This window comes from Euleptes europaea, chromosome 5, assembly GCF_029931775.1.
Source record: "Euleptes europaea isolate rEulEur1 chromosome 5, rEulEur1.hap1, whole genome shotgun sequence".
Taxonomy (NCBI): domain Eukaryota; kingdom Metazoa; phylum Chordata; class Lepidosauria; order Squamata; family Sphaerodactylidae; genus Euleptes; species Euleptes europaea.
The window spans coordinates 59,161,505-59,174,918 of NC_079316.1; the positions used below are offsets into that span (position 1 = coordinate 59,161,505).

The 13,414-nt window shown below is 42.2% G+C and overlaps 1 protein-coding gene across 2 annotated transcripts in view; it reads right to left on the bottom strand.

Moving 5' to 3' along the window:
* The window catches only part of XPNPEP1 (X-prolyl aminopeptidase 1), a 130,398-nt gene that overhangs the window by 31,812 nt on the left and 85,172 nt on the right, over window positions 1-13,414 (bottom strand). Inside the window, exons 1-2 of one of the 2 annotated variants that reach the window (XM_056850577.1) lie at window positions 5,262-5,284; window positions 865-985 (exon numbers count right to left, since the gene is read on the bottom strand). In XM_056850577.1, coding sequence (XP_056706555.1) covers window positions 865-981 — 117 coding nt within the window. In that variant the 5' untranslated portion in view covers window positions 982-985; window positions 5,262-5,284. Of the gene's footprint in view, window positions 1-864; window positions 988-5,261; window positions 5,285-13,414 lie in introns of those variants that run through there. The other variant, XM_056850576.1, reaches the window with a different exon arrangement.

A 13,414-nucleotide genomic window follows, 5' to 3' on the forward strand; every position in this document is an offset into this window, starting at 1 on the left:
CCCCACCTGGTTCTTCTTCTCCTTCCCACCTACTCTCCTTTTATTGCCCCCAATCAGCTGTATTTATAGTTTATTTATCTAATTTATACCCTGCTTTGCTCCACAATGGAGACCCAAAGCATCTTACGTTATTCTCATCAGCTATGTGTTCTCCACTGGGAACTCGTTTCCCAAGCAGGCAAGGGCCCAAATCTAATCAGAAGCATGTTGCATGGGGAGAAGTGGCTTAAGCCTTCCCCCACATCACTTTCCTGGCCTGATCTGATACAGCCCAGTTTTAGAATGCATATGTTCTAATGAGGTCCACATAGGTTTCCCCAGCAGACAAACAGCACCTCCCTCTGGGCTATTACAGACCAGGAAAATGGAGCCGGGGTAAAGCTAAAGCCCTTTCTCTCCACACACGACAGTCCTGATCCAAATCAGGCCCAGCATGCTTGGGAATTGGGTTCCCAGAAAGGACCTCATAATTTACACCCCTGACTTAAAAGTCCTTGGGGACAACCTGGGAAGGACAGATAGGAAAACCTGTAATTAGGCCCTGTTTAGAATCTGTACCAGGTAACTTGTCGACATGGTACAAGTACTATGGTTAGTTCACACATAAAATCACCAGCCATTTAAGGTGCTTCTCATGTAGGACCAAAAGCTCAGGAAGCTGCTATCTCGTCATATCTCCTTAGATCATTATTACAGAAAAACATTCTTAGGTTGTAAGCAGTTGTTTTGGCATGCTTTCATGTAATACTCAAAGCATGATAACCATTTCTACAAATGAAACACCAGTGGTTAGAGAACCTTAACACTTGGATCTTTCTCTAAGAAATTCCCGTTAGCAGAAGACAATTCTACCAAATCCCATACCTGATGTGCATCTCCTGAGGGCACAACGTAGGCTTGGATTGGCTCTGGAACATATTTGGAATTTTTCATTGCCTGCCGCAGCTGTCTAAGCAGTTCTGTAGTAATCTTTGGAGCCATGTTCCTAGAGGGGGGAAAAAAACTCAGCTACAGTCCTGTGAATTTTGCACCCAAATTATTTCAAATTCCAACAGGAAATCTAAAGTTCTTTGTATGTGAAATTGCTTGAAACATCTGCTTCTCTAAGCATATTCCATATCCTAGTGCGCTTCAATTTCGACTGGATTCTGCTAGGCATACATTCTCCTTCCAAGATAAACACTTACAGACCTTGCATTCAAAATTTTGAATTGTTTGTCAGGGGATGGATGATAGACTGGAGGAAGTGATGCTATGATAAAATGTTTGCTGAAAATTCTAACTGCCACAATGAAATTTCTAGGCAGTATGGCAACCTGGCACCTGGGATTTGTCAAGCCCTTATGTCAAGGTTTTTCACACAGAGAATGTATAGCATTAAAATAACTGAACTTTTTCAATTTTTCTAGTGCAAAAACTTGGAAATCCAGTAGAAAACTAAAAACAATGCCTATGGTTGTTTTCTTTTTGGAATGAGCAAAATGAAAGACAAGGGTTTATTCAAAATGTGTAGTATGAAAATGTTTATGTAAGACAAGCTACAGTGTTAGATAATGTTAATTCTGATGTATACTGTAGACATTTTCTGCCCAAATAATATACTTTCGTTTACAACATAATTTTTCTTTCAGCTTTTATTTCTTCCTACATCTCAGATGGCAAACATTAAAGATGTGTATACTATGGTAGCATAGAGTGCAACAGTTTGAAACTTTTTCTCAAGTACTGGGTACGTTTGCAATTTTTCTTAGAGAAAATGAAACCATTTATACTTTTAAATTCCATAGATACAACCAAATAGTACAATTTTATATCCTAATTAGTTATAAATGATGCATTTTATTCTGTTTAATCAGTAAAATAAGTTCAGGTTTGATAGTAAGTATGCATATATTTCCCCAAATTTCCTTCTTTCTCCCCAAAAAGGGAGGGGGGTTCCATGGGTTCAAATTTCCAAAATTTTTACATCTCTGTCGAAGGCTTTCACGGTCAGAGTTCATTGGTTCTTGTAGGTTATCCGGGCTGTGTAACCATGGTCTTGGTATTTTCTTTCCTGACGTTTCGCCAGCAGCTGTGGCAGGCATCTTCAGAGGAGTAACACTGAAGGACACTGTCCTTCAGTGTTACTCCTCTGAAGATGCCTGCCACAGCTGCTGGTGAAAAGTCAGGAAAGAAAATACCAAGACCACGGTTACACAGCCCGGATAACCTACAAAAACCAATTTTTACATCTCTAATAGGCATGTCTATTAAATGAAAATTGAGCTTCTGAAACTTGCAATTTATTCTCCTTGATTAAATGCTTTGCTGGAGAAGGTTAGCAGAAGATGATTTCTGGAATATAATAATGTTTGAGATATATTAAAAAGCCATTTTGAACATTAAAAGTTCTTAGGGCCATTGTTTTTAACTAGTGGGGTGGATAAAGAAACTAGCAGTCTCCAAATTCACCTCTTGCTGCGTATTTAGAATACCCTGCAGCAAAAAAAGTCCACCAGCACTGAGTGATATACACATTCAGGATGTGCTCTAAAGCAGCAGTACCCAAACATTTTTCTCACAGTGCTCATCACCAGAATATCTATCTGTGGGCCTATCTGGTGACCCCTATCTGGAAGATACCTGCTCTTTCCTTCCTATCACCATGTGTTCTGTTTCCCACACCGTAACTCCACAACTGCAGATCCTTTGTTCTGTCCCATCCCTTCTTGGCCTCTTTTGCTACACTGACTTCCAAAAGTGTTTTTAGCACCCCGTTTAGGAATTGCAGCCTTAGCAAGCTTATAAAGAAATAAAAGATGAGTACAATGAAGTTCTGTTATTCCTTCTATGCACACACACAAAAACCCAAGTTACCTGAAAAGGTTCATTCCTTCTGAAGTAACCCTTTCTGGTGTGAACCCCATGGGAAACAGTGGCATGATAAAGAGACATTGCTGTTTTTCATAAGGATGTATATTACAACCAACTTGGTCAGTGTTCTTAAATAATTCTTCTACAACTGTAACTTAGGCTTTGACTCCAACTGAGCATCCCAAAAGGATTCCTTTGCCTTGGAGGTCAAACTAACCCACTGCAGCACTGAAATAACTGAATGGAATAACCAGTGTAAAAAACCATGCAGACACGTCCTTAGATCAACCCATGGTCTCCTCGGCCCAATTAATTTGACATTCAGAATTGAATAGTGGATGTACATTCAAGTATATCAATTAACATTTGAAAGGACAGGAAAAAAGCCTAGTATGTGCAATAAACAACCTCATGCTGCACTTTGCTTTGATAAAACTGGCACCAGGTCATTTGTTCAGCACAGAAGCTAAGAGATCTTTCTTCTAATTGGGAACATACCATCTGGTATATTCCAAAAAGGACTTGAAGTACGAAACTTCGCCTGTACAGCTTTTCACCATAATACTGAGATGGTGGCAGATGATCAAAGAGGAGAATAAAATATAAAATGGTTTACATATTGCCAACTGGTCTCAAGATTAAGAAAAGACTGTTTGACAACTGGCAAAATGAGAGAAACAACAAAATTTGAAAACATGATTATGAAACATAATGATAATCTGTTAGGCAGAATCTACAAATTGCTACTTAAATATGATACTGAGTCTGAACAAGTCAAGCCATGCATGGTGAAATGGATGCAGAACTTTGGTAAGGAGATCTCAATGCAACAGTGGGGGAAGTTATGGACTACAGTAATTAAATTCACAGCAAGCCACACCTAAGAGAAAATTGGTATAAAATGTTTTTTCAGTGGTACATCACACCAAAGGAGATACAGAAAATGAACATGAGCAGACACTGTTGGAAATATAGGGAGATACATGGAACTTTTTTTCACGCATGGTGGTCATGCAAGAAGGTTAAAAAATTCTGCAGCAAAGTTTATACAGAAATTTTGCAATGGATCCTAAAAATATGTTGCTAGGAATAGTACCAACTGTTACTGGGAAATCTTTGGAAGAGTTGTTCAGATATGTGACCTCGGCAGCAAGAGTGGTGCTGGCTACAAAGTGGAAAATATTGTAACACTATCAAAATTTTATATGTTCACTCAGAACTTGTTTTTTCTACTATTATTTAATTTTTATGTTTGTATTGTATGGTATTGCTTTTGTACTTTTTAATGTATTCTATTTGTGTTTGAATTCTTACTAAAACGAAATAAAAATCTTTTTTAAAAATACTGAGATGGAAGAAACTGTGCTTGTAAAAAAACCCTCTCAATAAATTGAAGCCCTTTTGGAATATGATAAATGCATAACATGTATAGTTATAAAGTGTTTTCTAGTTTTGCTGTAAGCCTTACTGAAATGTATCCATTATTTGCTCTGAACATTCAGCTATGCTTTATGAAGCAAATGTGCCTGACACTCAACAGCTGATGGACTTGACTTCCAGACTCTAGTCCAGTGTCTTCCCCAGCTATTGATTTGCTAATGAAGGGGAAACTGCCTCCGGCAGCCAAAGCCCAATATTTAATATAGTGTGCCCGACATACTAACCAAACCGTATTAAGATCACAGTACTTTGTCAATAAATGTGTTTGTGCTACAAAGACAAAAACAGGACTCAGGGATCTGACTGCTAAGGGTTAGAGGGGGAAAATTAAGGCTCTAAGGATATTTTTGTATTTCCAAAACCGCAACCCAAGACAGGAATCTCTGGAAGGATTTGAATAAAATATATTGATGAGCAAATAATGGATGTGTTTCAGTAACTACTTAACACACTAATTTTTGCTCAAGGCATCTATTTTTGCTGGGTTTTAAAGCAACTTTTACTTTCAGAAACTCATTCCAGAAAGAAACAGGCAAGGATAAATGACATGCATCCACACATAGTTGTCACTATGTTCCCCCATTGCTTGTTAGTTAAATTAACCTACTTTCTGTGCCATCTCTTCCTTCAGAGGCCTATTCAGTGACTCCACCTACAGCTGGCTAGAGATGTCCAGCATGAACGTCAGATGGTGTCTCTTTGGCCTTCAGCACAGTACTACAAAAGAGCAACACTTTCCCTCCCTTCCATTTTCCCTGAGTGGTCATTAAAGCTAATTCCACCAGATTCTCCAAGGGGAGAGATTATCTTGGTCACTCCAGCAGCACTAATTATAACAAGGCAGTAGGTTTCATAACTCTCCCGCTTTCATTTGCCCCTTTGGTCTTTGAAACCAAAATTAAACCAATTTTCTCATCAGAAATAAAAAGACAGAATTCAGTTTGTGCCTCCAGAACCATGAACTATACCTGCCCTCCTTGGTCTTCTCTTCAAACCCTTGGTTTTCCAGCCGTTGACAGCACAAATACCATCCAGCTCAGCGCTCGTTCTTGATTAACTCCGCAGTGCCTGACAAAGCAAAGGGCAAAACTTCAAAAGAGACTTTGGCCACAATAACCTCTCTCTTCCCATAATAACAAAGCACAAAATAAAGATTGGTGCCATGATAGGATTGTTCCAGTTCACGACAGCAGATCAGAAACAATTATGACACAGAGGGTTGAAGGTTGGACTTGGACTAGAAAACCTGCGTTCAAACTGATATTAAGCCATGCAGCCCAAGGACGCAGCGCTCTTAATAAGCCAATCGTGCATCACAAGGGTTGTTATGAAGTTAAATTAATCTCTCAAACCTGGCCTTCAAATTTCCGATAAACTAGATATGTTATAAATATAAAACTACAAGGATCCTAATTATTTACTTTAAACTGGTAGCTAGAAAAAGAATTAATTACCAGACTCACTTTATAATACTCAAAATGACACCCTCTGAGATGTTTACAGCCAGCAGCATATTTTATGCACATATAGTGGCACTGCAGTAAATTTAAGAAGTTTAAAAAAAAAATGAGACTAATGAACAGATACTCTTTAACTTATGATCTAACAATTGCCCTTCTTGGCTACCTTCAGAGTTCTGTGAGCAAAGCTCAGCTTGAATCAGTCTGGCACTTACTCACAGCAGCCAAAAATTCACATTGCATTCAGTGGGGCAAGCCAAATAACCATCTGTGGATGAACAGCTTGTGAAGATTTAGCAAATTCCAGGAATGGAGAAGTTGGAAAACCAGTATGGTGCAGTAGTTGTTGGACTAGGATGTGGGAGACCCAGTTTCGAATCCCCACCCTGCCATGGAAGCTTGCTGGGTGACCTTGGGCCAGTCACACACTCTTGGCCTGACCTACCTCACATGGTCATCAAGAGGATAAAATGGAGAAGGGGAAAATGCTGCAAGCCACTTTTGGTTCCCATTGGGGACAAAGGTAAATGTAGTAAATAAAGCAAATAAATGAAAATGGGATACTTGAAGGACCGTCTCCTCCCACACTGTCCAGCCAGTCAGTTAAGATCTGCCTCGCAAACTGTGCGGTCTGTGCCCCCCTCCCCCAGATGTAAGGCTGGTGGCAAGTAGAGACAGCACATTTTCAGTGGTGGCACCTCACTTTGTAATGCCCTACCCCTGCCTGGCACCTACCATATTCTTTCGGGCACCAGGTCAAAACATTTCTTTTAACACAGTCATTTACCTAAGGACTTTTATATTTTTAGCTGTTTATGGTCTGCTTCTGGTCTCAGGTCAGTTTCATGGATATTTCTAGGGTGCTCAATGATTGTTATATGCAGCTGCTAGGACCCAGGCTTTTAATAGTTTGTTGCACTTTTCATGTTCCTTTGCCATAAAAAGTTAACTTCATTACCAGGGCATAAAACTTTTATAAAAATTATCTGAAATACCTAAGCCTGAATGAGTCATGTTGACCCAACAGCTTCACATCCCATAATTAATGACTAGCTGGTCCAATAAAATAAAGTGTCTCTTTTGCTCTAGGCTTGTAATATTTTAAAAGCGGCTTTGCTTTGATTAGTAAGATGTAACCGCGCATTTAAAGAACGATTATTATCGTCAATTTTAAGAGATGCTGCTACGCATTTTTTTTTAAATCAAAAGTGACACAACAAAAGACAGCAGATGCTTACAGCACCCCCTCCCATAGTTCCAACACTCAGTGCACTTCTGAATTAACATGGACAGAATCAGACAGCTGCACACCATTCAGGAATCTTACCTACATGCACACACCCAGTCACTCAGACAAGCTCTCTCCTTAAGAGCTAAAACCCTGCCACCGATTTGCATCACATGAACACATGAAGCTGCTTTATACTGAATCGGACCCTCGGTCCATCAGAGTCGGCATTGTCTGCTCAGACCGGCAGCGGCTCTCCAGGGTCTCAGGCAGAGGTCTTTCCCATCACCTACTTGCCTGGTCCCTTTAACTCACTGGTTCCCAACCGGGGGTCCGCGAGAACTAAACTAAGGTCTGCGAAACAAAGTTATAAACCCATAATAAATTAATATTTTCAATTAAAAGTTCTCTATTATAATATATATATATTCAAATATTATTCTAAGTTTAATGTTTAACTAACAGTTATGATTAAAGTTTATTTTCAAATTCTCTGAATTTTCATATTGGACCTTGGGGTCCCTGCACCGAACAAAAAAGTCCTAGTGGTCCCTGGTCAAAAAAAGGTTGGGAACCACTGCTTTAACTGGAGATGCTGGGGGTTGAACCTGGGACCTTCTGCATGCCAAGCAGATGCTCGACCACTGAGCCACGGCCCCTTCCCATGGCTCTCCAGGGTCTCAGGCAGGGGTCGTTCCCATCAGCTCCTTGCCTAGTCCCTTTCACTAGAGATGCTGGGGATTGAACCTGGGGCCTTCTGCATGCCAAGCAGATGCTCGACCACTGAGCCACGGCCCCTCATCCTCAACCACTACAAGGCTTAGTCTTTTAAAAACCCTGGAAACCTAGATCCTTCCGCCCAGCTGGTATGAATGGGCTTCGTTTATAAACCTTCCAGTAAACACGTCTAGCTGCCATTGTTCAGTTTAGCACCCCAGCACTGCGTTCTCCTCCTCCTCCTCCTCCTCCCAGGAAAGCCAAGGCCCTCCACTATGCCTCTCCCAACGGACTCACACGTGCACGCAACCCGGCGCGTCCAAAAACCGCCATTCACACGAGAAGCCTTTCAGTTGCTCACCTGATCCTCTTGCCCCCTCCCCCCCCCTTCCACTTCAACACTTCCTGGAGGCTGCCATGTCAAGCTGACGTCTCAACCCCCGTGAGCCACCGAGGCTGGGCTGGGGGGCGGAGCTTCGGGAAGGCGGTGAGCTCATTGGGTCCTTCTCAGCAGAGCCGCCCGGAGACGTCACGGCGGCTCCCATTCATAGTCTTCAAAGGGGCGGGCGGCGGTCAGGCTTGGCTTGGCTTCCTTGGGGAGCGGGCAGAACCGCTGCCGCCAGGGCAGCCTGTAAGGGGCTCTGGCTTTTCCTTCTCGGAGGGTGATGTTCAAGCGAGCGGCCGTTAATAAAAGGACAGAAAACAGGGGGGCCCGGTGATTTCTTTAACAGTTCGCCTCCCTTTTCCTGGCAGAACACGTGCGCCTCTCTCAGCCATGCGACAGGCTGGGGTTTAACCGGTGGAGCTTTCTCCAGCGCTGAATCGCCATGCAGGGAAATGGTGCCTCTGTTGCATTTCTGCCGTTCAGATTAGAAAGGCGAAGCCCTAACAATTCTGAAACAATATTTTTCTGTGGCTCTTGTGAGTTATCCGGGCTGTGTGACCGTGGCCTTGGTATTTTCTTTCCTGACGTTTCGCCAGCAGCTGTGGCAGGCATCTTCAGAGGAGTAACACTGAAGGACAGTGTCTCTCAGTGTCAAGTGTGTAGGAAGAGTAATATATAGTCAGAAAGGGGTTGGGTTTGAGCTGAGTTATTGTCCTGCAAAAAGTATCCAAGGTAATGTGCTAATCATTGTCCTGTAGCACATTATCTTGATACCTACAGGACAATGATTAGCACATTACCTTTGTTACTTTTTGCAGGACAATGATTCAGCTCAACCCAACCCCTTTCTGAGTATATATTACTCTTCCTACACACTTGACACTGAGAGACACTGTCCTTCAGTGTTACTCCTCTGAAGATGCCTGCCACAGCTGCTGGCAAAACGTCAGGAAAGAAATACCAAGACCACGGTCACAGCCCGGATAACCTACAAGAACCAATGAACTCTGACCGTGAAAGCCTTCGACAATATTTTCTGTGTCATGCAAGTAATAATTTGCTGAAGAAAGATGGGGTGGGTGATTCTTTAAGAGGGCTGTTAATTGCAAATGACACAAACTGCAAATTATCATTATTTCAACTGGCACATATCCATATTGTCTTTGCTGCAAGAACTTCAGGGTGGTGCAGGGGGGTTTAGGCCAATTTAGGTTTGCAATGATCTGAAACATACATTAGGCAGTGATCTTCAGGGCTGAGTAGGCATTCAAACCCTGCGCTTATTAGTCTATGAGCAATATTCTAGCTGCGACACTTTACAAAGTGATTTTCACAAATAGCCATTCGGATGGGATAGTGGGCAGGATAGAAATGAGGTTTTTCTCTGAATGGATTGGAAGCTGACTGTTCAATATACAAAATACTGTTCACACTTTCTATGTATTCCCACCGATGTATTAAGAGTTTGAAACTTATAAAAAATACTGTTTGCACTTTGTTTGGCCCCTTTAGCTGTGAAGACGTCTTCCAACCATTTATATGCCGTGGTATCCAAAAACCCTTTTAAAGCTATGTTTTTTATAACATTTTCAAACTCTTAATACATCGCTGGGAATACAAAGTGTGGTGACCCTCAGTTTAAGGCTTTTTTAAAAAACCTCACTTCTAAGTAATTATTTTGTTTATCAGATTTTATCCTGTTTTTCCACTTTAAAAAAGCAGTCAGGTTGGCTTCAAAAAGAATATTATGATAACCGAATGAATAAAAATAACAAATGAAAATAATACAAATAAAACAGCAGTTATTAAAATACCTCCCACGCCCATTTAGATCTAGCCTCAAAACCCTGGGACCATTAGTAGCAGCCGTAATAAAAAATGAGTTTTTAAAAGCAACACCATTGATAAAATTGAAAAGAAACTGATCAAAATAGCTTTGGGGAAGTGGTTTATTTAGCCTCCCTCAAAGGTAAGGTTGCCAACCTCCAGGCAGGGCCTGGTGCTCTCCCAGTATTCCAGTTGATCACCAAACAACAGAGGTTAGTTCCCCTGGAGAAAAGGGCTGCTTCAGAGGGTGGACTGTATGGCATACCCCCATGGAAGTTCTTCCCCAGGTTCAACCCCAAAACCCCCAGGAATTTCCCAACTTTGTGATGGCAACCTTATAAAGGCTCTCTGGTCTCTGGAAGGAAGGAGTTTTAGAGCTCAGGAGTAGCCGTAAACACATGAAGCTGCCTTCTACTGAATCAGACCCTTGGTCCATCAATGTCAGTATTGTCTACTCAGACCAGCAGTGGCTCTCCAAGGTCTCAGGTGGGGGTCGTTCACATCACCTACCTGCCTAGTCCCTTTAACTGGAGATGCTGGGGATTGAACCTGGGACCTTCTGCATGCCAAGCAGATGCCCTACCACTGAGCCACAGCCCCTCCACAGCCATGGAAAAGGCCTTCTCTGCACATCCACTTGCCTTATCTCCTGCAAAAGTCAGCCCTTGGGAAGGCCAACTCTGGAAGATCTCAAGTTATAGGCAGGGTCCCGGGGATGTAGGCAGCCCTGTAAATACCCAGTTCCAAGGCTTTGTGGAGGCCAGGGCCAGTGCTTTGAATCAGTTCTGGAAACAGACTGGGAGACTTCAAAGATACTGTAGCACAGGGTGGAACAGTTTCCGCAACTGTCACAGTCAAGAAGCACCCTAGCTGCCACATTCTGCATCAGCTGCCGTTTCCGAACCATTTTCAAAGGAAGACCCATGTAAAGCAAGTTACACCACTCCAGTCTTGATGTCACCAGGGCATAATGAGACCACGGCCCCCAAGGCCTACGGTTTCCAGGGACTGTCACAGATCATAAAACAGCCTAAGCTTTAAAAAGACAATGCCCAAAAACAAATTGCTTTCCTCAGCAGATATGATACTATCAGCTTTTTAAATTCCCATTTTCAGTTTCAGACTTTCCCCCAAAAAACTCCATGCAGCATCAAACTGACAGGAATAATTACTGTAGAAACTGATGTCTTGCTCCCTCAAGTGTAGCAATTTGTCAGTTTATTTGGCCTTGAGCAAATTTCCACGTGTGGTTTTTTTTTTTTTTTAATTTAGCCCCTTTAAAAAACAGCTTTTGTTATAGAAAGGTGGAGATGACCACACTATGGCAAAAAGGTACTACTAGGATTGAAGGCAAGAGGATTTGTCGTGTAGGGTTTGGGTGTGTGGGTGGGGTGGGGGTAATTGCTTCCAGGTTAGAGTAAATTCGCTACAATCTGTTGTTACCAACAGGACCTGCAATGCTTCTTGTGGAATAATCTAATAATGTGATTTGCAGTAGTCCTGGGTTATAATTGCCTGGGGAAGACAGCAGATAATCTGCTTGTTTTATTGCTAACAGGCTGAATCTGGGAGGAATTTCCCTTCATCCATCACGTGAGCAGCAAGTGCAAGACAATTTTATAGTTTTGGTTGTACAGTTAGATCCATTGGTGCCTAGAGAAAGGTGGTGTTTCCACCCCCCATTTTCCTTAGTCACAACCAAATATTATCAAGTATGTACAAGCTATAATACATCACCAGGCGACAACAGAAATATATTGAACTGAAAAATGTGAACATTATGATTGCATTGTTAGGGAAAAGATAGAAAATTTATCTGATTTTGGAAGCTAAGCAGAGTCAGCCCTGGTTAGTGCTTGAATGGGAGATGACAGAGTGCTACATAAAGACAAGCAATGGCAAACCACCTCTGAATGTCTCTTGCCTTGGAAAACCTATGGGGTCACTGTGTCTGCTGTGACCAGAGTTCACTACATGTAATGTCAGGAGATCCTTGAATGGATCTTCTACAGGGCTTTTTTCCCCCGCAGTAGCAAAAGTAGCCACAGGAGACCCTAACTTGGACTGGGGACATGGCTCAAAGAGGAAAAAGTTTAAACTTCCAAAGTACACACACACCACACATTTCCTAACTTGAACTGGTCTACCAGAACTCCTGTTTGTTCTTTTAGAAACATTCACAAAATCCATTCATATTGTGCATTATTGATGTCATTCATTTGGTACACTGCCTTTCTCCCCAATGGGGATCCAAAGTGGCTTGCGACATTTTCCCCTCCTCCATTTTATCATCACAACAACCCTGTGAGGTAAGTTATGCTGAAAGTGTGCAACTAGCCCAATGTCTCCAGTTAAGCTTCTGTGGCACAGTAGGGATTCGAACCTGGGGCTCCCAGATCCTAATTTGACACTTCAACCACTACACCAAGCTGGCTGTCAGGTCTAGTTGGATCCTCAGTTCCCAGGGACACGGCTCTGGTGATGTCATGGCACACACAGAACCGTGATCCAGGGGAATAGTCATATGTATACAATGGAGAATGAAAATGACTCTCAGCCCTCCATCTGCAATATCAGGATAACAATATGGTCTTGCCTGACAGAGCCTCTGCCAGGATTACAACAAGGTCATATATGTGGAGCATTTTAAACACGAAACATGTTATATAATTGCAAAGCATTATTATTAGAAAAATGGATGCCCCAGCTGTGAGTTTAAGCCAGTGTTAGTGGTTCAAGGGTTAGACTGGCATCTAGGTTTAAATCTCCATTCCGCTATGAAAGCTTGCTGGTGACCTTGGACCAGTCACACACTCTCAGCCTAACCTACCTCATAGGGCTGTTGTGAGGATACTACAGAGGAGAGAAGATGTAAGGCTTAAAACTTTCTTTGAGTGGAAATTCAAAAGGGAGAAGCAGCAAGGGTCATATTAAACCTGTTGCACACTGATGTGGGAAATGGCATGGGAGTGGGAAATGGCATTGATAAAGACATTGGAGTACTTACCATGCCTTGGGCTCTTAACTTTTCTGGCCTGCCAAGCATAGCTTTTATTTTGCAGTTATTAATTTGGCAGCTTTTATTTTGCAGTTATTAATAATGTAGACAGGAATGTATCCAGTGGTCTGTTGGGCATCCAAATGCTATTTATGTGGGGCTACTGATATTACAGTTACACAGAGGGTCGCAAACTGGGGTTGGATACGGGGAAACTGTGCAAGTCTTCACAGAGATTTTAACCAGTCTGCAGCAGAAAAGATGGTTTTCTGCAGCTGTGTGAGAAGGGCTGTTTTTTTCTCTGTCCCCCAGCAGCAAACAGAGCCCCTGTCCTACCAACAATGAGAAGTGGAGACTGCCTCAAACTGTGGCTGAATACAATTCATAACAAATCCCTTCTGATCCAGCAAGGACAAGTTCAGTCTGCCTCCCATTGCTATGACTTGCTATAAGCAAATCACGGACCCACACAGAAGATGAGACCAGTTGCCTAGTAAGGTTATTTC